Genomic DNA, 23,585 nt, shown 5'->3' on the forward strand with positions numbered 1-23,585 from the left:
TTTTTTAATAGGATCGTAAGGAAATGTTCTCCAAAATGAGTGGATGGGGAACACACCTGTGCAGAGGGTGCAGCCTGTACATACAGCAGTGCTCACTCCCCCTCTCCAAGGTGGTAAACTGAGGCAATCCTAAGGACCTCCTTCGATAGGTGTTATGAGTTGAATTGTGTCCCCCCCAAAAGATACGTGGAAGTCCTAATTCCCAGTGCCTTGGCAAGCTTATTTTGGAAATAGGATCTTTGCAATGTAAAAACCCCGTTTGTAATCAAGTAAAGATGCTCATTGGATTACTTACCTGAAACTCAAGTTTAACTGGGCATCCTGTATTCTTTTTTTTTTTTTTTTTTTTTTTGAGATGGAGTTTCACTCTTGTTGCCCAGGCTGGAGTGCAATGTCGCGATCTCGGCTCACCACAACCTCCACCTCCTGGGTTCAAGTGATCCTCCTGCCCTAGCCTCCCAAGTAGCTGGGATTACAGGCACCTGCCACCATGCCCAGCTGATTTTTTGTATTTTTAGTAGAGATGGGGTTTCATCATGTTGGCCAGGCTGGTCCCAAACTCCTGACCTCAGGTAATCCACCCACCTCAGCCTCCCAAAGTGCTGAGATTACAGGCGTGAGCCACTGTAATGGGCATGATGCATGCCCGGCTGCATCCCATATTTTTACTTGCCAAATCTGGCAGCCTAGTTAGGAAGGAGAGAAGGCATATTAGGAGGAAGGAGGGAACTGGCTAGGTACAGTAGCTCACACCTGTAATCCCAGCACTTTGGGAGGCCAAGGTGGGCAGATCACTTGAGCTCAAGAGTTCGAAACCAGTCTGGCCAACATGGTGAAACCCCGTCTCTACTAAAAATAGAAAACTTAGCCGGGTGTGGTGGTGCGTGCCTGTAATCCCAGCTACTTGGGAGGCTGAGACAGGAGAATCTCTTGATCCTGGGAGGCAGAGGTTTCAGTCAGCCGGGATTGTGCGACTGCACTCCAGTCTGGACAGTAGAGCATGACTCCATCTTAAAAAAAAAAAAGGAAGGAGGCAATAAACAGCTAAGATGATGCAACACTCCCAGAATTTGGAGGTGGTGCCCCCTGAGCCAGGAGGCTGTGTAAGTCCAGTGAGTGGGAAGCTGTCTCCCCTCCCTGGGGGACACATGGCACCAGGGCCTGCATTGGGAGGTGGACAGCCTGGGCCACCTGTGAAGCCGCTTCCATGCCTGGAATCCCATAATAGAGGAAGGGGCAGACAGAGGTCAGGAATCCAGGGGTCTGGGTGACTCAACTGGGGACCACTTTGGGACTTGACGGTGTGGCAGAGACCAGCACTGGCCAGTCCAAAGCCAGGCCTGAGCGGAGGCACCGGGCCGTCACCCTAGGGAGCCACAGTGGCGGACATGGAGGAAGCATGGCACCGGGACCCCACTGGACCCCTAGGAAGACCTCAGTGGGAAAGAACATGGTCACACAGAGGACACAGTTTCCAAACATTATAGCCCTGTGGCTAGAATGGTGGCATTACAGAGGCTGCTGGGATCCACGTCTTCTCCCCAGGGACTGGAGGATGACACCACCCCCACTCCACCCTGCCCCTGGGGCTGGCACCAGACACCCTGGGAACCACAAACTTGGTTGGGGATGGGGGGCTGCTCTTTGTATGGGACACCATCTGTCCCTGTGAGCCCTGGAACCAGTTCTCCTCTGCCCACCCTCCCCTAACCACACAAACTCACGGTTCAGTCGGGTGAGAAGAGTCAACTGTTTATTTACACCTTGGTCTGTACAGTACAGCTCCCTGGGAGGAGCCTGCCACCTAGAGCCTGTTCCTTTTAGGGTAGAAGCAGGCTGGGCAAAAAGCCTGGACCCTGGCCAGCCTCAGGGCCTCACCCCCCACTGTCCCCACCCTGGGGCCCACAGGGCAGGTCCCATCCCAGCCCTAAAGCTAAGCCTGTTTCCAGACAGAGTCTCCTGGGGCAAAAAACTCAAGTTGAATCCCACAGAATCAGAGCCATCCAACAAACCCTTGGGCATGAGGCCACGTGTGGCGTTCATTCCACAAAGGCCCCAGAAGACCAGCCAAGAAAGTGGGAGGAGCTGGAAGGGGGCCCCTTCCGCAACGCATCGTCTGCTCCCTGACATCTGTTGGGTATTTAATGGCACTCTGGTCTGAGCACCTCAGTAGACAAGGGTGGGGCAGGTGTTCACAGCAGGCAGGGGTAGCAGCTAAACACCTCTTCCTTCTGCCCAATTGGGGCCCACAGCTGTTCTAGACCCAGATGTGGTGGCCTCAACACAGAACCAAGGCTGTACACCAGGAACCACTGACAGGGCTTCCTTCAGGGGCAGAGACAGTGCACGCACAGAGCAGCCACAGGCCTGTGACATCCCTGCTGAGACCAGAGCCCCAGGTTAATGAGTGACGCTCAGCCCGACATCACTATCAGTGTAGGAAGAGCTTTGTGGGAGAAGCTGCTTTACATAAACTTGCACTTTTCTGGAATGCAAGCCTCCTAAACTAGCTGCAGGCTGGAGGAGGGACTCAGTGGGTCCAAGCCCCTCATGCTTAAGACGGTAATGAAAGATTCTGCACGAAGTTACCCAGTCTACAGGCTGAGTGAGGGTAAGCGGGGCCTGATCCTTGCGGATAAACCTGCCGGGGACAGCTGGCCTCACAGAGGGGAGGCACGTGGATAAAGTACACATTTACAGGGCCCAGGGAAGGCCAGGGAGACGAGACGATGTAGGAAGGAGGCAGTGGGCGATGTGGAAAATCCTGTACAGTGGCGACGGGGAAGAAAAGGCACAAGGACAAAGACCCCAAACCATGCAGAGGAAAACAGGCTGTGCAGCACAGCAAAGCAGGTGTGCCCCGGCAGGGGGCAGGGTCTCCCTGGGACAACAGCACTTGGATTCTGCAGGAGACATGGCCTGGGTGACATCCGCAGCTGGTGGCCCCAGAGCAGACATCTCTACCTTAACAGATGGGAAGAGGAGCAACCTACGAGGTCGGGGCATGAAGGTCCTACGGGAAACCTCGCCTGGTGAGCATGGTGGCATTATGCTTCCCCTGGGTCTACACTTTTAGAAACAAATCTTTCTAGAAAGCAGCCTATTTTCTCCGGTGGGCAGCAGAGAATATGGCAGAGGGCCTTGGTGCGGTCCTGCCGTGCAGGGAGGGCAGGCTCTTGGTTCCAGCCTCTGCTGCTTCCTCCCTTCATGTGTGTGCTCAGGGCAGGAAGTCAGGACCCAGCGGGTCCCTAGGATCAGGGCTCAGTCATCCACTGAAGGCACAGCCCTTCTAACTTGAGGCCCCTTGGCACAGCAGGCCTCAGTCTTAACAGCCAGCAACATCACCCTGGAGGGGATTCCCTAGGTTCCAAAAGGAGGGCCAGAGTCTGGGAGAAAGGACTGTGGCGAATACAAGAGCTGAGTCCTAGGTGGTCCCTTTCCTCAATCTAGAATCCACGACGGCAGTCCTTAAGAAAGTGTCACTGTGGATCTACCAGGCAACCAAAGTCATTTTCTTGGCATGGTGACCATGCAGGACTTTCCTGGTACGATTTTTTTTTTTCACTTCACAGCCTTCGGCTTCATAATCATATTTTTAAAAATAAACAGAGTTTCACCATGTTGTCCAGGCTGGTCTTGAACTCCTGAGCTCAGGCAATCCACCCACCTTGGCCTCTCAAAGAGCTGGGATTACAGGCATGAGCCACCGTTCCCAGCCTAGAGTTAGTTTTAAGTTTAAATTTGCTAATGCGTTAACCTCACACACATACATATAGCGCACAGAAAGAGGGCTTCATTTCTCCCAATTTCACCCGGCCCCTGGAGGCTTCTGCTAAGTCCTCATTGGAAGCAAGATCCTGTGCTTGTGCCCCTCGGGACCACCAGCACCAGTGGACTAGCACCTGGGGTGTCCGCTGTGTGAGTGGGATGCTGGTTTGGCTAACAGGGAAAGAGCTGGGGCTCCCTCACCAACCCAGTCAGGAAGCAGACCACAGGCAAGACCCGCAAAGACAGCATCTCCTCCTGCTCAGCTATGTAAGTAGGTGGCAGCTGTTTCGGAGGCTGCTTTCCGGGGGACACACCCACCTGTCAGTTTCCTGCTGACTCTGTTCTACCTGCTCTTTGGAATGAGTCTGTAGCCAGTATATCCCAACGCGTGCCACCCACTGACTTCAGAGGCACCAGGCTGAGGTCCTGCCCACACACTCTGGTCTGTTAACCTCCAGGCTGGTGAGAACAGCTGGATCCACCAGCCCTTGAAGGCATCTGGCCTCCCATCCTGCAGGCCAGGACCATTCAACAACATAACAGGAAAAGGTACCCTCCCAGCAGGAGAGCTCGCTGTCATTCAGCCCTGGCTTGACAAGCCCAGCAGCCACTTCGACCAGTTTCCTCTACCTCTGGCCAATGAACTTCCAGGATGGGGGAGTCTCAACCTCGGGCTGCGTATCACCACCACCTGGGGAGGTCTTTACACATCCGGATGCCTGGACCACACCCCACACCAATTCAATGGGAACCTCTGGGGGTTCAGCCCAGGCATCAGCAGCTTAAACATCTCCCCAGGTGATTCCAATGCACAGCTAAAGCTGAGCCCACTGCTTCAGGCTTTCATGCAGGTTCTTGAGCTTGGTGTTTTATTTTTTATTTTTGATAGAGACGAGGTATCACAATGTTGCTCAGGCTGGTTTCGGACTCCTGAGCTCGAGCGATGCGCCTGCCGCTGCCTCCCAAGTGCTAGGACTACAGGAGTGAGCCATCACACCTGTCCTGTTCGTGTTTCAATAGGTCAGAAATAAAGTCACAAAAAGGAATTTCCCTGTGACAGTTCTCAAAGAAATCTACCAATTTAAAATAAAATAACCTAAGGTTAACTCTGGCCAATTCAAAGTTGAAAGAGAAAAACTTTTTTTTTTTTTTTGAGACAGTTTCTCTCTTATTGCCCAGGCTGGATTGCAATGGCACGATCTCGGCTCACCACAACCTCCACTTCCCAGGTTCAAGCGATTCTCCTGCTTCAGCTTCCTGATTAGCTACAATTACAGGCACACGCCAGCACGCCTGGCTAATTTTGTATTTTTAGTAGAGACAGGGTTTCTCCATGTTGGTGAGGCTGGTCTGGAACTCCCAACCTCAGGTGATCCGCCTGCCTCGGCCCCCCAAGGTGCTGGGATTTCAGGTGTGAGCCACCGCGCCCAGCCTGAAAAAATTTTTTTACTAGAAATTTCTTAAAGCCTCTTACCGCAGAGACTAGCTGAACCAGAAGGCACTTCATTTCCTACTAGATACTGTATACAAAGCTCACTCCTGGTTCAGCTAATTTTGTGTGGCTTCCAACTGAATGCAAGGGCAGCTCAGGGCCATGTAAAATCTGAGTCTACTACAGAAACCCTTGCCCTACCCAAAAAACACCTCTAAATTTCAGGTAAATTGCTGCTAATCCCTACTTAGTAGGATTGCCACGTTTAGCAACAACCAACCAAGAAAACAAAACCAAAACCCACGTGGGACACCCAATTAAATTGGAACCACCTGAGTAGCTCTTGAAACACTTCCATGCCTGGGCTACACTCACAACTAAACCAGGACATCTGAGGATTCAGTCTAATCATGAGAAGTTTTTAAATTCTCCATTTAAAACATGTCCTGGCCAGGCATGGTGGCTCATGCCCATAATCCCAGTGCTTTGGGAGGCTGAGGCGGAAGGATCACTTGAGGCCAGCTGCTTTAGTGAGACAACACAGTGAGATCCTGTCTCTACAAAAAAAATAAGAAAAATTAGCTGGGTGTGGCGGTACCCGCCTGTAGTCCCAGATACTCGGGCATTTAAGGCAGGAGGATCTCTTGAGCCTGGGAATTCAAGGTTATCGTGAGCTGCGATCATACTGCTACTACACTCCTGCCTGGGCAACAGAGCAAGACCCTCTCTCTAAAAATAACATCATCCCAAGTACTGGGTGGAACATATTCTAAAATTATTTGTCCATCTGAAATTCAAACTTAACTGGGCATCCTGTCTACTACTTTGCAGCCCCACTACTGAGGGGTAAGGGCAGAAACAGATCAGGCTCTCCATCTCTACCACCAAGGGCTCTGGGATCTGCCAGGGGCTGTGGAGCTGGGACCCCGAGGGCATCTGCCCCCTCAAGCTAGCTTTTGAGCCCATAAGGGTATTTTTACAAACATACATGATCTTTAAAAGCCAAGCCAACAGGCCAGGCTTTACAAGAAATGTATTCTGGCTGAAGAAAGTAAGGTTGGACTTGAGGTGTGTGTGAGCTGGAATTCAGCCCCTCGTTTAAAAGCCAGCCCTGTTCCAGAGGCCCCTCTGGTGCTGCACCAGGTTGGGGTGCGGGGTGGAGGGGGACTTTCGGACTCAGGCTGCCTCCCGGAGCCTGTTCCCACGGCGCCCCCTAGAGGGAGGAGCCGGAAGCACGCTGCAGGCTGCCAGCTGCTTCCTCCCGCCTTCCTGGGGCAGAGATTCTTTCCAGGCTGTGTAGCTCAGGCTGTGCAGCCTTCTCTGAAATTCCAAGCAGCCAAAGAGCAGATAACAGTTTACAAATAAAACAGTCATCCCTGGGGGAAGGTCCCCACGGACCAATACTCCCTCCGACCTAACACCCAGACCAAAGCCATCTCAGGATCTGTCTTGTTCCTTCCCTCAGTGGCCATTCCTTCCTATCAGCAAATTCTCAAGAGACCCCCTCCTCCTGCCTTCTTCCACTGCCTCTTCGCAGACCCTCGGGGGAGCCCAAGGAGACCCCGTCTTAAGGGGCCGAGAGACTCCTAGAAGACCGACTGCCTAGCCGTCTTCTCAGTGTGGGTGGCTCCAAAGTCCTGGGTCAGACCAATGCGACCCCATTATTTGCAGCATGAAACTAATCCCCAACATAGGATTAAAAAGAAGCCGCAGGATCGAACAAATGCAAACATTGAATGGAATGGGATGAAGGCTGGTCCTGGCCGCAGCCCTGCCTTTGTCATGCAGGGGTCACACCCAAGCCCCCAGATCCCCTCCTCACCCTCACTGCCTTCTCTTCTCTGTATCTCCTCCTCCACTGACCATCCCAACATGCCCAAACCTTCCTTCTCATACCATAAGATGTGCTGAAGAAAACATGAAACTGCAGGGGAAAGAATAAGACCACACACGTTTATATATATTTGGGTTAAGAAAATGAATCACAAGCCATATAAAATCGAGAGAGATTGGAAAACTCTAAGTACCATGTCTACTCCCAGCTGCCTAGAACAAAAGATCCATTAAAAATCCATGGTGTGAATTTCTACCACGGGTTGGAGGATGGAAGACTAAGGTTTTCCCGCAACTTTCCCACCTGCCTCCTGTCAGTGCTGAGAACCAAATACAGGTGTGTTCCTACACGCTGGAGCGAAGCAGTGTTGCTGCCACACAAGTGGAACCCGGAGCTCGGATTCTGAAATCCAAACCCAAGGCCTGTCATCACCAGGCTGCGTGGAGAATCAAGACAGGGAGCCAGGCAGACGGCCTCTCCACGCATCCATCTTAAGATGCAGCTGTGGGAAGGAAACTGACCAGGATGGGAGCTGCGTTCCTTCCCAAAAAACCATTTCTTTGGTTGCCGGATGTCAACTCCTGCCTTAGACACTCCATCCCAAACGCTCTTTTTCTCCTTCGTTTTTATCCCTTCTTGTTACACCCAGTGAATACTGCTTCATTGTCTTAAAAACCAAACCAAAACAGCAAGTGGGAGGTAGGTAGCACGGGCGAGGGGTGCATGAACTCTGCAGGATGAGGATGCCCGCACCACCTCCTCTGACACCTGAGTCCTGTTCACTCTGTGCACACATCACAGAGGGCTGCCGGCTGGGGGCCATGGTGTTTGGTGGGGATCCCATCTCGTGGACCCTCCAGATGCCCCTTCATCCTCTCTTTGCTTGAACAGTGGGGTCTGAAAGGTGGCCAAAGAGCTGGCGAGGACACAAATATGGGGAATTTAAACTCCCGGGAAAGATCATGATTTTGCTCCCACTCCCAGCGGGACGAGGAGTGCGGCGAAAGAGCCCATCGCACGAGAGCGAACGTGAATCCTCATCCCCAGAGGTAGAATCATTTTACCCAGTACCGGAAACACGAGCTTCCAGTTCTTGTTTTTACAGTAACTCCTGATAGTAGACCTCACCCCCTCCCACTTCCAGTACCCTCTGCCCCTTGAAAAGGGGCCACAAAGTGCATGCACAGCTAACCGTGTGGACACTGCCCACGGCCACGGCCACTCACCCCTCGCTCACGCGCACAGCCTCCCCACATATACACGGGTACACGTAACGCATGGTGGCCAGAGACACATTTACAGTGTGAGTGTGAGGCCTGGCTGAGGCCTGCATCCTCAAGCAGGGTCCGCCCCTTGTCCCAGGGTCCTGAGGCTGCTCTGCAGCCAGCCCCATGCCTTAGTGTTTGATCTCGAGGATGGAGGGGTTGTGGTCCAGGATGGCGAGGATGATCTTGTCCATGTACTGCCTCAGCCGGAAGTTGATCTCCTCCTGCTCCTTCAGGGCTTCCATTAGCTGAAGGGAATGGGAAAGACAGGTCAGTGGACGGGCCTGGGATGGGGTGCAGGCAGAGTTCGGATTCCCAGGCCTGGAGCAGGCCAGTGCCTGACGACAGAGGGCATCAGAGACCCTGGGCAAGGCGGGCCCCAGGACAGCCTCAGCATTTGGATGCCAGGACGAGAGGCGAAGTGGCTCAGCCCCACCTGGGGAGTATGACAGATGCCGGTGGCCAGGCCTCACCCCTGGAGATTCCAGTGTGATCAGGTTGTAGAGGGGGCCAGGTGTGGGTAATTTTTGTAAAAGCAGACAGCACTGGCCAAAGTCATTTAAAATCAAGACTGACAAAGTCCCAGGGCCCCCTAAGACTCCAAAGGGCAGCTATCTCCTGCCTGGAACACCCTCCCACCCGCAGCCCCACGCTGCTCTTCTCCAGGGCGGTGTCCTTTAGAACACTGCTGACATGCTGCTCTGTCCTGGGGCTGGGCCCAGCTCACCTGGGAGCTCCTTGAGGCCAGAGGTCAGCTCTTCGCCCTGTGTCCCAGGCCAGGGGGTAAGTCTCAGTGACAGAGTGTCTCATAATTCACATTAAAATGCAGCTGGGGCATTTTGGAGGCCTGACTCTTCCTAACCACCCTCTGGTGTGGCAGGAAGGGCAGGCTTTGGCTCTGGAGAGAGCTGGGTCCCTCTCCTTCCCTAGCCAGGAGGTACCGGGCCCACCTTCCTGGCTTGGAAAACGGAGCTGTTCCTAACGCTTCAGATTCGTCGGGAGAAGTGAAAACACACCGCGGAAGCAGGTGCCGGGGTAATGCTCAGGTCCTGCCCCTCTGGGTCCGGAAGAGGGGATGACCGGCAGCCTAACCTGGGGTCACAGGTGATACACTCAGCTGGTGGTGTCGGCGCTTTTCCGGCAGACCTAAGACCCACACTCCACTCTCGTCCAAACCTGCACGCCTTCCAGCACAGGCAGAACTCGGAGCTGACTCAACTTCCCTGGCAGCCCCCTGCCCTGCTCACAGCGTTGCCCTCTGTCACCTGGGGTAGTTGTCGATGGGACTCTCTGCCAGGCCCTGGTCGGGTTTTCTCACCCTGGACAAGTGGGGGCTGGGAGGAGGAATCACAGAGGAGGGGCCAGGCCCCAGAGCAGGAGCCGGTGGACGAGGTTACCTCATCGCGTGAGGCGGTGTCTATCTCTGCAGCCAGAGACTGGGCTTTGGTCTGGGCGGCAAAGAGGTTTTTTGCTTCGTAGAGGCTGAGACTCAAGATCTGTCCATTCAAGTCATCGTTCTGATCCCGCAGCTTATAATTCTCCTACAGAGAGAAGGACGAAATCGACAATCAACCCTAAGAGGCACCCACAGCCCACTGGAACCCACTTCTCCACATCCACCGTCCCCGACCTGCCGCCAGCGACATCCTCACAGGAGCGCATCGCTCACGGCCAGTTCCAGAGACCAGGGAGGCTGTGGCCTTTGCCAGGTGCTGGGGAGTAGGAGGGCTGGGTCCGGGTCCGGGTCCAGGGACCCGGCGTCCTGAGAGTTCACAGGGTTTGCAGAGGAGTTATAGCCCCGCTCAGGGCAGCCATGGCTCCTGGCCACCCCTTCCTCCTGGGGCCCTGCACTGGGACACAACCCACCCAACAGCCCAGCCTCCAACACTGGCCCTTGCTGAAGGAAAGTGACGCTCGGGGCTCTCTGGGCAGGCAGAACAGCTCCCTGTGCAGCCACGCTCCGAATCCTGCTTGCTTGGAGTTATCCCAGGGACTCCCTCTCCTCTGAGCACAGGTGGCACCGCCTAGATCCCACGTACCAGCCCCACATTCTGGCTTTTGCCTAAAGAGCCCTAATACTCACACCTGGGACCCTGGGTACCGGCCCCAAGACAGAGTAAGGCTGGGGTTTTAGGGCTTCTGTGGGGACACAGGCACCAGCACCTTTGCCCAGTGGAACTATTCGGAAAAAAAATTTATGCTGCATACCCTACCACCTGCAGGGTCAGGCAGAGCTGACACTTCACCCAGCACCACTCCCATGGCTGCCACCAGATCCGCTCCCTCGCCTGCTCACTCCCCCTCCTCAGATCCGCTCCCTCACCTGCTCACTCCCCCTCCTCGGATCCACTCCCTCGCCTGTTCACTCCCTCGCCTGCTCACTCCCCCGCCTCCTCGGATCCGCTCCCTCACCTGCTCACTTCCTCACCTGCTCACTCCTCGGATCCGCTCCCTCGCCTGCTCACTCCCGCTCCTTGGATCCACTCCCTCACCTGCTCACTCCCTCTCCTCGGATCCACTCCCTCGCCTGCTCACTCCCCCTTCTCCTCCAGATCCACTCCCTCACCTGCTCACTCCCCCCTCCTCCTGATCCCACTCCCCCACCAGGGGGTCTCCAGGTAAGGGAGTGCTCCTTGAAATGCAATCTTCTGGCTAGGCACAGAGGCTCATGCCTGTAATACCAACACTTTGGAAGGCTCAAGTGGGAGATCCCTTGAGCCCAGGAGTTCAAGCCTGGGCAATACAGGGAGACTCCATCTCTACAAGAAAATAATAAATTAGCCAGGTGTGGTGGTACTCTCCTGTGGTCCTAGCTACTTTAGAGGCTCAAGTAGGAGAACTGCTTGAGCCCAGGAATTTGAGGCCACAGTGAGACAGGATCACACCACTGCCCTCCAGCCTGGGCAACACAGTAAGACCCTGCCTCAAAAAAAAAAAAAAAAAAAAAAAAAAAAAAAAAAAAGCTGGGCATGGCGATGCATGCCTGTAGTCATAGGTACTCAGGAGACTGAGGCAGGAGGGTCACCTGAGCCCAGGAATTCAAGGCTGCAGTGATCTACGATTGTGCCAAAGCACTCCAGTCTGGGTATCAGAGTAAAATCCTGTCTCAAAAAAAAAAAAAAAAAAAAAAAAAAAAAAAAAGGATCCTTGGCCCAGGGTCTACTCCTGGGAGAACGCAGTGCCTCCGAGCACGACACTCCAGCTGGGTAGAGGCTCATTCTCCACCCCAAGCACCAAGGCAGAGAGCAGTGTGTGTTTCTTTATATGGACGTAAAGAAGAGATCTTCCGATCGATATTCCTAAGCTGTGAAATGGGACAGCCAGACCTGACAGATGGGTTGTCAAGAAGTAGACAGGCAGTGCTGCTACAGCTCCGGGGTCCCCTGCCACGGACCCTGCACAGGAAACCCATGTGGTTGACCCGGCCACCCCACCCCACCGGACACAGACCGCTAGACCCACCTGCTTGAGCCGCTTAACCTCGTGCTCGAGCTCCACCTCGCGGGCCCTGGCACTGAACTCGCCCAGGCCAGAGGAGGCACTCCGCCCCCGGCCCAGCCGCTCGCAGTCCAGCTTGTCCATCTGCAGGTGCTCCAGCTCCTTCCGCAGGTCCTCGATGAGCTGTGAGGGATAGAGGCAGGTTGGCGGGAGCAGGGACGCTGGAAGGAGCGCCGGGGCCTGCTGGCCTGGGACCCACCTCCTGCGTTGCCTCCCGCTCCTTCTGGAACTCGAGGCGGTTCTGCCGCAGCTTGTCCATCATGCGCTTGTATAGGTCCATCTCGTCTTTGAGCCGCAGGCTGGTGTCCTCTAGACGGTCAGACATGCGCTGCCGCTCCTGGAGAAGGGAGACCCGGTCAGGGGAGGAGAGTTCCCAGAGAGGGCTGCCCATGCCCTGGGGGCTGGTCAGCCATGCTCATGAGGCAGATGCACAGTGAAACCAGCTCCCTTAGAGGGAGGCCTGAGTCCTGGTTTACAGAAAGGGCCAGAGCCCTAAAGATTCTACACAGCTAAAAACCTCAGCCCTCTGAAGTCCTTCAACAATGCTAGATGCAACCTGAATTGAAGATGTTTGCCCAAAGAGAAACTAAGCTCTTTCTCTTTTAAGACTAATTTTTCTCCATTGTATAAATAAATACATTTGCCGTAGAAAATCTGGAAAATCAGAAATACAGAAACACAAGTCGTTATTCACTTTTTTTTTCCCCTAATCTCTTAGTGGGTACGGGCATTTGTTTAGAATTTCAGAAGCTATGAACTGAAGGCCCCCGATGGCCAGCACTGCCCCTGTGGGTTCGGCTCCAAGCCTGGACCTGCTGCTCACCTCATCCAGTTTCTCTGTTTGAGACTTGAGCCGAGCCACTGTTGTTCTAAGCTCTGTATTTTCTTCCTCCAACTGCTGCACCCTGGGGAAAGGAGAAAGATAGAGCTCAGAGACCTGGAATGGAGACCATCTCACAAGGGCTTGCCAGGCTGCAGCAATTCTCTGCTCCCTGCAAGAGGGAAGATACCAGAAACCAACTGAAAGAAAGAATACGAATAATTATGTGAAAAAACAATATAGCCTTGAGCTTCCCATCAGCCAAAGCAAAACAATAAAGACGCTAAGTTATCATTCTTACTTTTTCTTTTTTTTGAGACAGAGTCCTGCTCTGTCGCCAGGTCTGGAGTAAAGTGGCACAATCCCGGCTCACTGCAACCTCTCTGCCTCCCTGGCACAAGCGATGCTCATGCCTCAGCCTCCTGAACAGCTAGGATTACAGGCATGCATCACCACACCTAACTAACTTTGTTTATTTTTAATAGAGACAGGGTTTCGCCATGTTGGCCAGGGTAGTCTCAAACTCCTGGCCTCACGTGATCTGCCCATCTTGGCCTCCCAAAGTGTTGGGATTACATGAGTGAGCTGCCACACATGGCCGTCATTTCAAGCGGAAACACTCATTACAGAGTAAGAACACCAGATTCTTTTTGGATGCGTATCTTTCAGATCCTGAAACCACATGCGATGTTATTCTGCTAGATGGAGACACAGTCTTCCTGTGGCTGTCTGTGATGGGGCCCCTCCTTTTAGACGCTGTAATTGAAGGCAATGACCATCCTGGCTTTTCATTCTCCACCAACAGCATCTCTTCCAGGGCTCTGCTCTGAGTGCTCACTGCACATGCCTCTGATGACCACAGGCAAGGGCTCTGACAGTAACAGTCCTCTGTGTTAGTGTTCACACAGGAACTCCGCAAGAAGACAGAGCTGGCTGCCCAGGTCAGTTTTTTGTTTGTTTTTTTCTGAGACAGAGTCTCAGTGGTGCAATCTTGGCTCACTGCAACCTCTGCCTCCTGGGTTCAAGCGATTCTCCTTCCTCAGCCTCCCAAGCAGGTGGGATAACAGGCACCTGCCAACATGCCTGACTAATTTTTGTATTTTTAGTAGAGATGGGGTTTTACCAGGATGGTCTTGAACTCCTGACCTTGTGATTCACCTGCCTGAGCCTCCCAAAGTGCTGGGTCTACAGGCATGAGCCACCGTGCCCGGCCTCAGATCAGTTTTAAATGATCTGAGAGGGGGCGCAGGTGAGTTGGGCTGGCGGCGGCACCAGAACTGAGCAGGGTCACCTCAGAACTGAGCCGGGTTACTTCTGCCACCGATTCTTGCAGACCACCCTGTTCCCGACCTACCACCTCTCCATCACTTCCGCCTCCACTGCCCTCCGGGCTCCCTTGGACCAGAGAGGAATTCAGCCCCACCACCCGGAGGTGGCCCTGCGCTGGTGGAGGTGGTAGGGAACCAAGCATGCGGCGTGACTCTGGGAAGACCACCTGGGTATTTTTCATGAGTGGCGCCCCCTGAGCTCTGCTAGGGGCATGTGTTAAGAGATGGTTCCTGAGGGCTCGCTTTCTGCTCTTTGGCCCAGATTCACACTGTCTTTTACCACCTCCCATGCCCCCGCCACCTCTCTTGGGCCAGATGCCAGAGACGAGCTGAGTGAGAGCAGTCACCCTTAACTAGGCACCAGCCTCTGCAGCTTCTAGAACAGAGTCAAAATGTAAAATGAACCCCTGCTGGGTAGCTTAGCAAAGCAGCTCTCAGCACCGGGAAGTTGGGAAGTCCCCTCGCCAAACCGCACAGGGTAGGGAGGTACCTGCCTGAGAGCCCAAGTCCCGGCCATTTGCTCAGCAGCCTACCGGCCACCAGGGGTGTCTCAGCAACTCCGGGAAGCCTCAGCATGGGGACTGGGGCCTCGGGGGGCCTCAGGAGTGCCAGGGGCAGCTGTCCTCTCCGACGGAAGCCCAGGCGGCCTCCCTGGAGTCGGGCAAGGGCCACAAAGGGGCTTCACCACAGGGGCATCATCACAGCCCTCACCCGTGGGCAGGGTCCTGACGAATATCGGCTCACCCTCCCACCCTGCCCCTGTCTGTGGGGCAGACAGGGAGGTGACCCACTACGTCCAAGGCCATGGAGCCAATGGGAAACCAACCCAGATCCCTAGCCCCGGGCTGCTCCTCGTCCTGCCTGCCTCACGTTCCAATGACGAAACCACACGTACACCCAAGGCACAGGAGCCCCGTTTTCTATTTACCTTGGTTGGCCCTGGGACTCCGGCTCAGTCCACCGGGGCTCAGGGCAGAACCTGACAGCAGGGGGCGCTCCAAGCCTGGACAGTAGACCCAGCCCAGGTGCCGCCTCCCCCTCTTATTTTTTTTTATATTAATACCTCGTTTCTGGCTGACAGGCATTTGTGTAGTTCGCATTAGCAAATGCGAGCAATGCTCCTGGGAACATTCTTTAGCGAACTTCCTGAAGCGCATGCCTCGTACAACTGTTACTACCGGGAAGGCTCCAGAGGCTGCCCCTTGGTCAGCCTCAGCTTCCCACCTGTAAAAATGGGGACAGCACCTGTCCCACAGGGCTGCCCCGGGGCGGCACGGAGGGGTCCCCTGAGGGAGGGGCTCGGTGGAAGGGCCCACCTGGCATTGAGCAGCTCCACCTCGGTGGCCTTCTCCCTCTCCAGCTTGCCGTAGGCCTCGCGGTGGCGCCGCGCCTCCTCCTCCAGCGCCTGCTCGGCCGTAGTCTCCTGATCCTTCACCATCTCCTCCAGCTCGTGCACCCTGAGGACAGCACAAGGGAGAAGCTTTTGGGGCTAGCACCATTTCACCCCAACCCAGGCTACGGCACGGGGGACCCTGGGACCTGAGACCCTGAGTCGCTTGGGCCAGCAGCTTTCGGACAGATGAACAGGGACACCACACATCTAGGGGGGTATCGGTCATACATGCTGTGTTGGGGCAGGCCTGGCATTCGGAAGGCGAGGCGCTCCGGGCAGCACAGGGAGGGCCAGCCCCCGCCAGTCCCTGCGGCCACACCTGGACGGAACCGCCTCGGGCCTCAACTCCTTTCTGCACTCTTCCTTCCTAGCCACCCCTCTGATCAATAATTCAGCTTATTGTACTGGGCACCTTGACTCCCAAAATAGGGACATCCTGGCTGATGGCCTGAAGTCTGCCCCAGACCTGGAAAAGGGCCAGTGGCATGTAGATGGGAGCACCCCCACGGCTGACAGCCTGGGTGGTATTTCGGTCTGGGGTACATCTCACTGGCAATAGCACCTCCGCCAGGCTAATCATCTGGGGTGATATGGCCAGCCATATTTGGGCCCTGTGACAAGATGGAGGACCGGACCCCAAGTCAGGATATGTCCCCTAAGGGTCATATCATCTGCTGACAACTAGACCCTGCAACTGCCACTGAAGACAGCATCAGAAACATCAGGCTCAGGGGTCTCCATTGGCATCAATGCTGGACCCTTCCTACTGCCCAGCTCACGCTGGCCTGTCCCGGGCAGAGCTTGTCCCTAGGAAGGGACGCAGGCTCCCATCACTGTGAGTGAGAGACGGCAGACCCCCACTCCCATCTTGGACCCGCCCTGGGGCTGCAGACCTCAGCGGGTGGAATCCTTTGGCCCCGGAGCCAAGGTGGGGCTCCAACCTGTCTCCCTGTCCTTAAGGTCCTGTCTTGGGCACCCCATGTGGGCAGGGCCACGTGACAAGAGGAACTCAAAGCTGCAAAGGCGTGAGGCTGCCTCCTCCCGGAGGCCTCAGCAAGAAGGATCCCCCACTTTATTCCCCAGAGTCACAACCGAGCCCCCAGCACTGCCGCCCGCCTGACCTGTGCACCAGCTGCGTGTTCTCCTGCTTCAGCTTGCTCTTCAGGTCCCCGTTGGTCAGGCTGTCATTCTCCAGCTCTGTCACTTTCTTTTCCAGGAAGCTCACCTGCAGCAGGGAGCCACAATGGGGTGGAGAAGAACTCTGAGGCCACAGAACTGAGAACCTCGACGCCATGAGGTTCCTGAGCAGGACCTCGAAACCACCACGTATCAGAGAACGGTCGTGTGGAGGGGGAGAGAGCACGTGACCAGGGCCACCTACCCCCAATTTCTGGGCAGGAACAAGGTCTCCCGAGTCCCCAGACAGTAGCCAGAGTGCTCCCCACCTCCCCTGGGAGCATGCACACATTTCGTCCCTTCTCCAGCCACCCGGGCCCACCTTCTCTGTGATGTCATTATCGCAGGAGTCAATGCTGTCCCGGAACAGGTCTTCGGTGCTGCCGTTGCTGCTGCTGAAATTGCTGCTGTGCATGAGCTGCCTGCAGGGGTGGAGGGAGGGCAATTGGCTGCTGGAGCCTTCCAGAGACAGAGGCCCACTCAGGCTACATGCTAGGTGAGCATCCAGTACCCTAGGGGGTCTGCCCCTTTAAGGGCACCCTCACTCAGCCCGAGAGGGAGAGCATTTCGAACCCAGTGGATCATCCAGCCCTGAGGACGGCCGACGGGCTGTACAGACCCCCATGTGCCCTGGCAGACGGCCAGTGCGGCACAGCTTCTCCTGCGGCCTCAGAGCCCTCTTCACACCAGATGCCGGCCTGCAGCTACCCAGTGACCTGAGCTGGCACAGGAGGCCCCTCCTCTTCCAGTGGGGAAGCCCCTGAGGAGGTAGCCCAGCTCCGTGGTCCTGGCAGAGGGTCTGGGCCTCCTGAGGCTTGAGCCCCTCCACCAAGCTGGCTCCTGCATGGAACATCCCTGGGAACTCTGGGGATGGCAAAGGCAGAGAATTCACCAGGCCTTGCAGGGCAGTCAGCTGGGGTGGGGCTGGGCCCAGGCAGGTGCCTGCTGAGCTAACCCGTGCCTGAGGCAAAATCCAGCTGCTACCCCCAGTTACATCCCTTTCCTATTCCCTGATAGGCAATAGCCGGGGTCTACACCAAGAGGCTGATCCACTCAGCTCCTGGGCCAGGGCCTGGGCCCTCGCTGCCAGCTTCCAAAGCCCCAAGTGTGCACCTGGGACCAGTCCACAGGGGACCAGAGTGGGACCCTAGCAGTCCCCAGAAGTCAGCTGCTGCAGAACTTAACTGGAGCAAAGTGACCAGCCCCAGTGGCACACACTTACACCCAGATCCCCGCCTGCAGGAAACCCGGGGTCTCTTTACTGAGTACGGCTGCCCACTCCAAGAGGAGGGAGGGCACTGACAGCTGGGGGGTGTCCTGTCTCTCTCGGGGCATCCCTGGCCTGCCTGCCTGAGGTCAAGGTGACCCAAGATTTGAAGAAGGGACAAAGAGTGGGGAGAGGGCAGGGAGGAGCTGCCCCTCTGTTTTGGAAGTGGACGCTGCCCTGGCTGCACTGCCCTGGGATGGCCTCGTTCCCCTCTGCCCTCGGCCACACGCAGGCACCAGCCGGCATGGAGCCCTGGCCAGTGGGCAGCACGGGGACAGCACTCAAGGTGCCTTCCCCCAAGGCGGGGCCTTACCGTCCAAAGGCCGTGCTGGAGATCTTTCGGTTGGGGCTGGAGAGAGAGGAAACAGTTATTGAACAGAGGGGCTCTAGTCCACTCCCTTACCCTGTCCCTGCTGTAAGACACCAAAATGTAGGACAAGGCTCTTCCCTCCCACTGAAAGGAGCTCACTAGTCAGCTTGGTCCTGAGAGAAAACAGACTGATACCCAGTGGCAGAAAAAGCCCCTGGATTAACCCCCTCTGAGAGCTCACACCTGCCCAGATAGCAGGGGCTGCCTTGCCTGTAGCTTCTCCCTGAAGGCTCTGCCTGGGCCTCCCGCTCCCCTACTGGGTTGGGCCTCACCTGTTGGCCTTGAGGTTTTTCAGCCGGGCTTCCAAGTCATTGAGCAGGTTGATTTTCTTGCAGCATTGAGAGCAGTAAACGTCCAGCAATTCGCTGTTGTACACGTGCCGCATTTTCCTAGGCGTCTGCCCCGCACTGATTCATGAGGGAAAGGAATCACCACCTCAGCTGCTGTCCAGTCTGCTGCCCCACGCCACCCTGCTGAGCTGACCTTACTTCAGTCCCCAGGACCTTCTTAGGGGGAGGGGCAGGGAGTGGAAACACAGCAACAGGTCATCCCTTCTCTGACACACTCAAAGAGAAGCCAGTGAAGCATACCCATTTAACAGCTAAGGGAAACTGAGAACTCATTTCAGGGAAAGTGGTGGCTCTGCTGGGTGAGAAGTTATCACAGAAGGTCACTTGGAAGGACCCTTCAGCACTGAGGTTCTAGGACACAAGACAGCACAGAGCCCCGTGGCCCCCAGTGTGCAGCCACCTAGGTCAGCAAATTCAGGAGGAACTCCTGACCCCCAATCAGGGTGCAAAGGCAGCAACCCCAGCCCCCAGGAGCAGAACTTAGGACAAAGGAAATGGGGCCAGCTCAGGACCCGGCCCGCCCAACCCCTCAGGATGTGCTTAGGTTGGTTCTACCACTTGTGACCCCAAATGCTATCCTAGACCAAGGGGCCACCTGGAGGACACCGAAGACCCCAGGTCGGAGTAGACGTTGGTCCTGGTCTCGTCGTCGGGGCAAGGGCTGCTAGGGGCGCAGTCCACGTCGTCACCCTCCCCATAGTCTTCGAACTGCTCCTCGTTGCTGATGAGCGAGGCGGTGGAGTGTGTAGAAAGGTCCGAAGTTGTCATGGACGGAGTGAGGACCAGGGACCTGAGGGTCAGAGAGTGCCCGGGTCAGAGGAGGACTCTTGGGTCCCCATCCACAGCCACGGTGGGGAGGCTGACCAGGCATTTCCCTTTAACTGGCACTACCAATTAAGTCTGTACCTCTTGACCTGTTTTTTTGTTTTTTTGTTTTTTTGTTTTTGAGATGGAGTCTTGCTCCGTTGCCAGGCTGGAGTGCAGTGGTGCAATCTCGGCTCACTGCAACCTCTGCCTCCTGTGTTCAAGCGATTCTTCCGCCTCAGCCTCCTGAGTAGCTGTGACACCACACCTGGCTAATTTTTGTATTTTTAGTAGAGACGGGGTTTCACGATGTTGGCCAGGATGGTCTCGATCTCTTGACCTTGTGATCCGCTCACCTCGGCCTCCCAAAGTGCTGGGATTACAGGTATGAGCCACAGTACCTGGCCCTCTTGACCCGTTAAGTACATTTTGGGGACCCTATCTAAAGGGAAACATCTTGCCACATAAACCGTTACTGCAGTTGAAATCAATTCTACCCATGCTACCCTAGAGTAGCAAAACATTGCTTATGACCTAATTGACTTGCTACAGCTAAACCAAATTATAATTATTAAATTATAATGCTAGTAAATTATTAGATTGTGGAATATCAAATCGTTGTTGAAAGATTTGTTAAAACATTGGGAGTAATACAGAAAATGAATATAAATATAAATAGATCTAAACTTTTAGCTACTGTAAGACTGAGTATGGTTGTCCCTTGGTATCCAAGAGGGATTTGTTCCAGGACCCCCTGTAGACACCAAACTCCGAGGATGCTCAAGTCCCAGGTATGAAATGGCACAGTATTCACATACAACCTGTACACATCCTCCTGCACCCTCTAAATCCTCTCTAAATTACTTATAATACCTAATACAATGTCAATGCTATGGAAATAGTTGTTATACTGTATTATTTTTTAAATGTATCTTTTTTTTTTTTTTTTGAGACACAGTCTCACTTTGTCGCCCAGCTAGAGTGCAGTGGCGCAATCTCAGCTCACTGCAGTTTCTGCCTTCCAGGTTTTAGTGCTTCACCTGCCTCAGCCTCCTGAGTAGCTGTGAGTAGCTTCCCAAGTAGCCTCCTGCCACCGCATCTGGCGAATTTTGTAATTTTAGTAGAGACGGGATTTTTGTCACGTTGGCCAGGCTGGTCTCAAACTTCTGGCCTCAGGTGATCTGCCCACCTCGGCCTCCCAAAGTGCTGGGATTACAGGCTACTCCCAGAAAGCAGCACGGCCCCTCTCTCCATCCACAGCTCCAAAGGGCCCCATCAAGAACATCAGGACTCTGACAATCACTTGAGTTTGAGAAATCCTACACTGAGACGTACTAGGTTGACCTACATGAAATTACCTTTTTTTGAAGATGGAAATGATTAAAAGCTGCCAATTTTATGTGGTTCAACCAACACTGGAACCCCTCTCTTCCCTCTCTCCAAGTCCCTGCAGCAGCCGTAACCATCACCTTCTTCTGGCAAGGGGCTGCCACCTGGAATCCCCTCGGCTTCCTCAGCCACAGTGGTGGTGGCTTCCCATCACCCACAGCTCTGTATCCCTCAAGAGTGTTGGCGAGGGCTGAAAATGGAAAGGAATCCTTTCTGCCAATGACACTGCTTCCCTGGGAAGTCACTTAGGTCTTAATATTGCTTTTAAATAACATTTCTGATTATGGGAATACATGCTCGATGTAGAAAATATAACAGAGTAGATGGGAGGTAATTAAAATGATCATTCTACCATACAGAAATAACTGCTTAGTTTTCTAGATTAATTTTTTCAAGGCATTTCCTAACATATACGTCTGTGTTTGGTTTTTCAGAGATGGGGTATTGCTATACTGCCCAGGTTGGAGTGTGGTGGCTATTCACAGGTGTGATCTCACTACTCATCAGCACGCAAGTTTTGACCTGCTCTGTTTCCGACCTGGGCCAGTTCATCCCTCCTTAGGCAACCTGGTGGTGCCACACTCCGGGGAGGTCATCATACTGATGCTAAACTTAGTGCAGACACACACCTGGTCAGCATTGTGCACTAGAGCCTAGAACTCCTGGGCTTAAGTGATTCTCCTGCCTCAGCCTCCCAAGTATCTGGAACTACAGGCACGTGCCACTTGCCTGGCATAGGTTTGTGTCTTTAACAAAGCTGATCTTGGCCGGGCGCGGTGGCTCAAGCTTGTAATCCCAGCACTTTGGGAGGCCGAGGCAGGTGGATCACGAGGTCGAGAGATCTAGACCGTCCCGGTCAACATGGTGAAACCCTGTCTCTACTAAAAAAATACAAAAACTTAGCTGGGCATGGTGGCGCGTGCCTGTAATCCCAGCTACTCAGGAGGCTGAGGCAGGAGAATTGCCTGAACCCAGGAGGCGGAGGTTGCGGTGAGCCGAGATCGCGCCATTGCACTCCAGCCTGGGTAACAAGAGCGAAACTCCGTCTCAAAAAAAAAAAAAAAAACAAAGCTGATCTTATGGATATCTTGCATATCTTTGCAACCTGCCTTTTTTTAAGACAGGGTCTTGCTCTGTTGCCAGGCTGGAATGCAGTGATGTGATCACAGCTCACTGTAACCTTACACTCATGGGCTCTAGTGATCCTCCTGCCTTGGCCTCCCGAAGTCCTGGGGTTACAGGTATAAGCCACCATGCCTAGCCACAACCTGCTTCTTAAAACAATGAGATCATATATCTCATATCATTAACTAGTCATTTAAAACTTGACTTTGGCCGGGTGCGGTGGCTCACGCCTGTAATCCCAGCACTTTGGGAGGCCGAGGCGAGTGGATCATGAGGTCAAGAGATCAAGACCATCCTGGTCAACATAGTGAAACCCCGTCTCTACTAAAAAATAAAAAAAATTAGCTGGGCATGGCGGTGTGTGCCTGTAATCCCAACTACTCAGGAGGCTGAGGCAGGAGAATTGCCTGAACCCAGGAGGCGGAGGTTGTGGTGAGCCAAGATCGCGCCACTGCACTCCAGCCTGGGTAACAAGAACGAAACTCCGTCTCAAAAAAACAAACAAAAAAAAACAAAGAAAAAAACTTGACTTTGGCCAGGCATGGTGGCACTTTGGGAGGCCAAGGTGGGTGAATTGTGAGGTCAGGAGTTTGAGACCAGCTTGACCAACATGGTGAAACCCAGTCTCCACTAAAAATACAAAAATTAGCTGGGTGTGGTGACACGCATCTGTAATTCCAGCTAATCAGGAGGCTGAGGCAGGAGAATCACTTGAACCCAGGAAGCAGAGGTTGCAGTGTGCCAAGACTGCACCACTGCACTCCAGCCTGGGCAACAGAGCAAGACTGTGTCTCAATAATAAATAAATAAATAAATAAATCTTGACTTTGTCTACAGGACTAGGACTGAAAATAAAGTAAAATTAAATTTAAAAACATAGGGTGTACACCAAGTAACCAATGGGAAACCTCTAGATGGTATTTAAACCCCAGAATACCCATGATGCTAATGCATCTGACACACATTTTGAGGACGTTTCACATTTACTTCCTGGAGAAACTTTCTAAGAGCCACATTTCTGGGCCAAGAGGCAAATACTGAGCTTCAGGTGGTTTTAACTCACTTGTCCTCTGGCAGAAACAGGCCCCCGAGTCCCCCGTCCTTCTCGGCGGGACTCCCGACAGACCCCTCCAGGCTCTGAGTGCTCTCCATGGGGCTGTCTGTGTCCAACTCCTGGGGGCCCTCAGATGGGGCCAGCGTCATAGCCTCCTCCTCGTCCTCGGGAAAAAAGCCGGGCTCCCTGGGGATGAGCTCGCCATCAGCAAAGGTGGGGCCTGTGACATCGATGCCCTGGGAAAGACAGAGGGACAAGATGAGTGAGGCCAGCTGACCCAGGGGTCAGAGTTCCAATCGGACTGCAAGGGCATCAGCCAGGCCCAAACAGCAGGGATTGGGTACAGGAGGCCCAGACCCCAAGACCCTAAGTGTGGGAACACCTGGCAGGTGATTAGTCCCAAGGACCTCTCATACTGGCTGACTCATGAGCATCTAGTGAGCAGCTGGAACTCCCAGAAATGGCCACCCACAAAGAAGGGCCACAGTCAGGTCAGCCACATCATTCGGGGCACCCTGGTTGGCACATCAGAGCCCCAACAGAGGCAGAATAGAGTCTGGAGGCAGGGAACACAAGGTTGATTCACACTGATTTCCTACAGCTAAATCAAAAGGAAAACCCCAACTTTCCACACCCAACTAACTACTTCCTTTGCATTCCTTGCCACCCCTCACCCTCCACCCCTTACCCTCACACTCTGCCTTTTCTGTCT

The 23,585-nt window shown here is 54.2% G+C and overlaps 1 protein-coding gene across 3 annotated transcripts in view; it reads right to left on the reverse strand.

Annotated features, from left to right (window-relative positions):
- Positions 1 to 1,736: 1,736 nt before the first annotated feature.
- RAB11FIP4 (RAB11 family interacting protein 4) overlaps positions 1,737 to 23,585 on the reverse strand; it is a 135,876-nt gene continuing 114,027 nt past the window's right edge. For all 3 annotated transcript variants that reach the window (XM_010342141.3, XM_039476438.2, XM_039476439.2), the window contains 12 exons: positions 22,883 to 23,109; positions 19,097 to 19,291; positions 18,424 to 18,558; positions 18,095 to 18,130; positions 16,837 to 16,936; positions 16,460 to 16,563; positions 15,262 to 15,402; positions 12,621 to 12,702; positions 11,997 to 12,134; positions 11,762 to 11,920; positions 9,697 to 9,840; positions 1,737 to 8,547 (listed from right to left, as the gene is read on the reverse strand). In XM_010342141.3, coding sequence (XP_010340443.2) covers positions 8,431 to 8,547; positions 9,697 to 9,840; positions 11,762 to 11,920; positions 11,997 to 12,134; positions 12,621 to 12,702; positions 15,262 to 15,402; positions 16,460 to 16,563; positions 16,837 to 16,936; positions 18,095 to 18,130; positions 18,424 to 18,558; positions 19,097 to 19,291; positions 22,883 to 23,109 — 1,578 coding nt within the window. In that variant the 3' untranslated portion in view covers positions 1,737 to 8,430. The remainder of the gene's footprint in view (positions 8,548 to 9,696; positions 9,841 to 11,761; positions 11,921 to 11,996; positions 12,135 to 12,620; positions 12,703 to 15,261; positions 15,403 to 16,459; positions 16,564 to 16,836; positions 16,937 to 18,094; positions 18,131 to 18,423; positions 18,559 to 19,096; positions 19,292 to 22,882; positions 23,110 to 23,585) is intronic.

This window comes from Saimiri boliviensis, chromosome 17 (genome assembly GCF_048565385.1).
Source record: "Saimiri boliviensis isolate mSaiBol1 chromosome 17, mSaiBol1.pri, whole genome shotgun sequence".
Taxonomy (NCBI): domain Eukaryota; kingdom Metazoa; phylum Chordata; class Mammalia; order Primates; family Cebidae; genus Saimiri; species Saimiri boliviensis.